A 1,076-nucleotide genomic window follows, 5' to 3' on the forward strand; every position below is an offset into this window, starting at 1 on the left:
CCACCCACACACCCACCCACACCCACACACACGCGCTATAGTGGAGGAGAGAGGAAGCGTGGGACTGACCTGATGCTGGGCTTGCTGCCGGTTTCAGCCGCGGCGCCCAGCTGTAAGCCCCGCCTCTTCCTCATCACGCTCGTCATCTGGGAGTCCAACCTCCACACAAACACACAACTACACACACACACACACACACACACACACACAGAGACAGAGAGAGAGAGACACACACACGGTTTCATATCGCTGCAGCCCTAATAATATTTAATAATAATAATAATAATAATAATAATAATAATAATAATAATAATATATTACCTGTCTCCAGACACGGTGATGAGATGTCTGCAGTCCTGACTGAATCTCATACAGGTGACGATCTCTGAGGACACAAACATTTACCTGCTCAACACCTGGACACCTACACACCAGGACACCTGTTGATCTAACACCTGGACACCTGTTGATCTGACACCTGGACACCTGTTGATCTAACACCTGGACACCTGTTGATCTAACACCTGGACACCTGTTGATCTAACCCCTTACAGACCACAAGACAAACTCTCTCAATTGGAAACAGTGTGTGTGTCTACGAGGAAAAACTGTTATTCTGAGATTAAATGTCACAAATATAAAAACGTAAGGAGAACTCGTTGCTAATTTCTTGACGGATTCTGTTTTTTGTTTTTTTAATGTCAAGAACTAGAGTGTCTGAGTGGGTAAGGCACGCACACACACAAAGACACAGACACAGTTGGATATACTCACCAGCGTGTCCGAACAGGGTGGCAACACACTCCCCTGACTCGTAGTCAAAGATGGAGATGTTTTTATCGGAGCAGCTGGTAGCGAAGAAGGACCCGGACGGATCCATCTGGACCTGCAGGAGACGCAAAGCAACATGAGGGCAAATGGGGGCAACATGAGGACAACAAGATAATGACTTGAGGACAACGTGAGGATGACATGGGGACAACATGGGGACGACAAGATAATGACATGAGGACAACATGAGGACAACATGGGGACGACATGAGGACAACAAGATAATGACATGAGGACAACATGAG

At 46.7% G+C, this 1,076-nt stretch overlaps 1 protein-coding gene across 1 annotated transcript; it reads right to left on the reverse strand.

The window, feature by feature from the left end:
- Positions 1–69: 69 nt before the first annotated feature.
- LOC117940805 (mitogen-activated protein kinase-binding protein 1-like) lies at positions 70–895 on the reverse strand (the record flags this gene model as incomplete). The annotated part of the gene is made up of 3 exons (XM_034865951.1): positions 775–895; positions 322–385; positions 70–177 (listed from the first exon to the last, which is right to left on the reverse strand). Coding segments are annotated over exons 1-3 (278 nt in total), but the record flags the coding sequence as incomplete, so codon positions are not given.
- Positions 896–1,076: the final 181 nt, after the last annotated feature.

Source organism: Etheostoma cragini, unplaced genomic scaffold (assembly GCF_013103735.1).
Source record: "Etheostoma cragini isolate CJK2018 unplaced genomic scaffold, CSU_Ecrag_1.0 ScbMSFa_3339, whole genome shotgun sequence".
NCBI classification, from domain to species: domain Eukaryota; kingdom Metazoa; phylum Chordata; class Actinopteri; order Perciformes; family Percidae; genus Etheostoma; species Etheostoma cragini.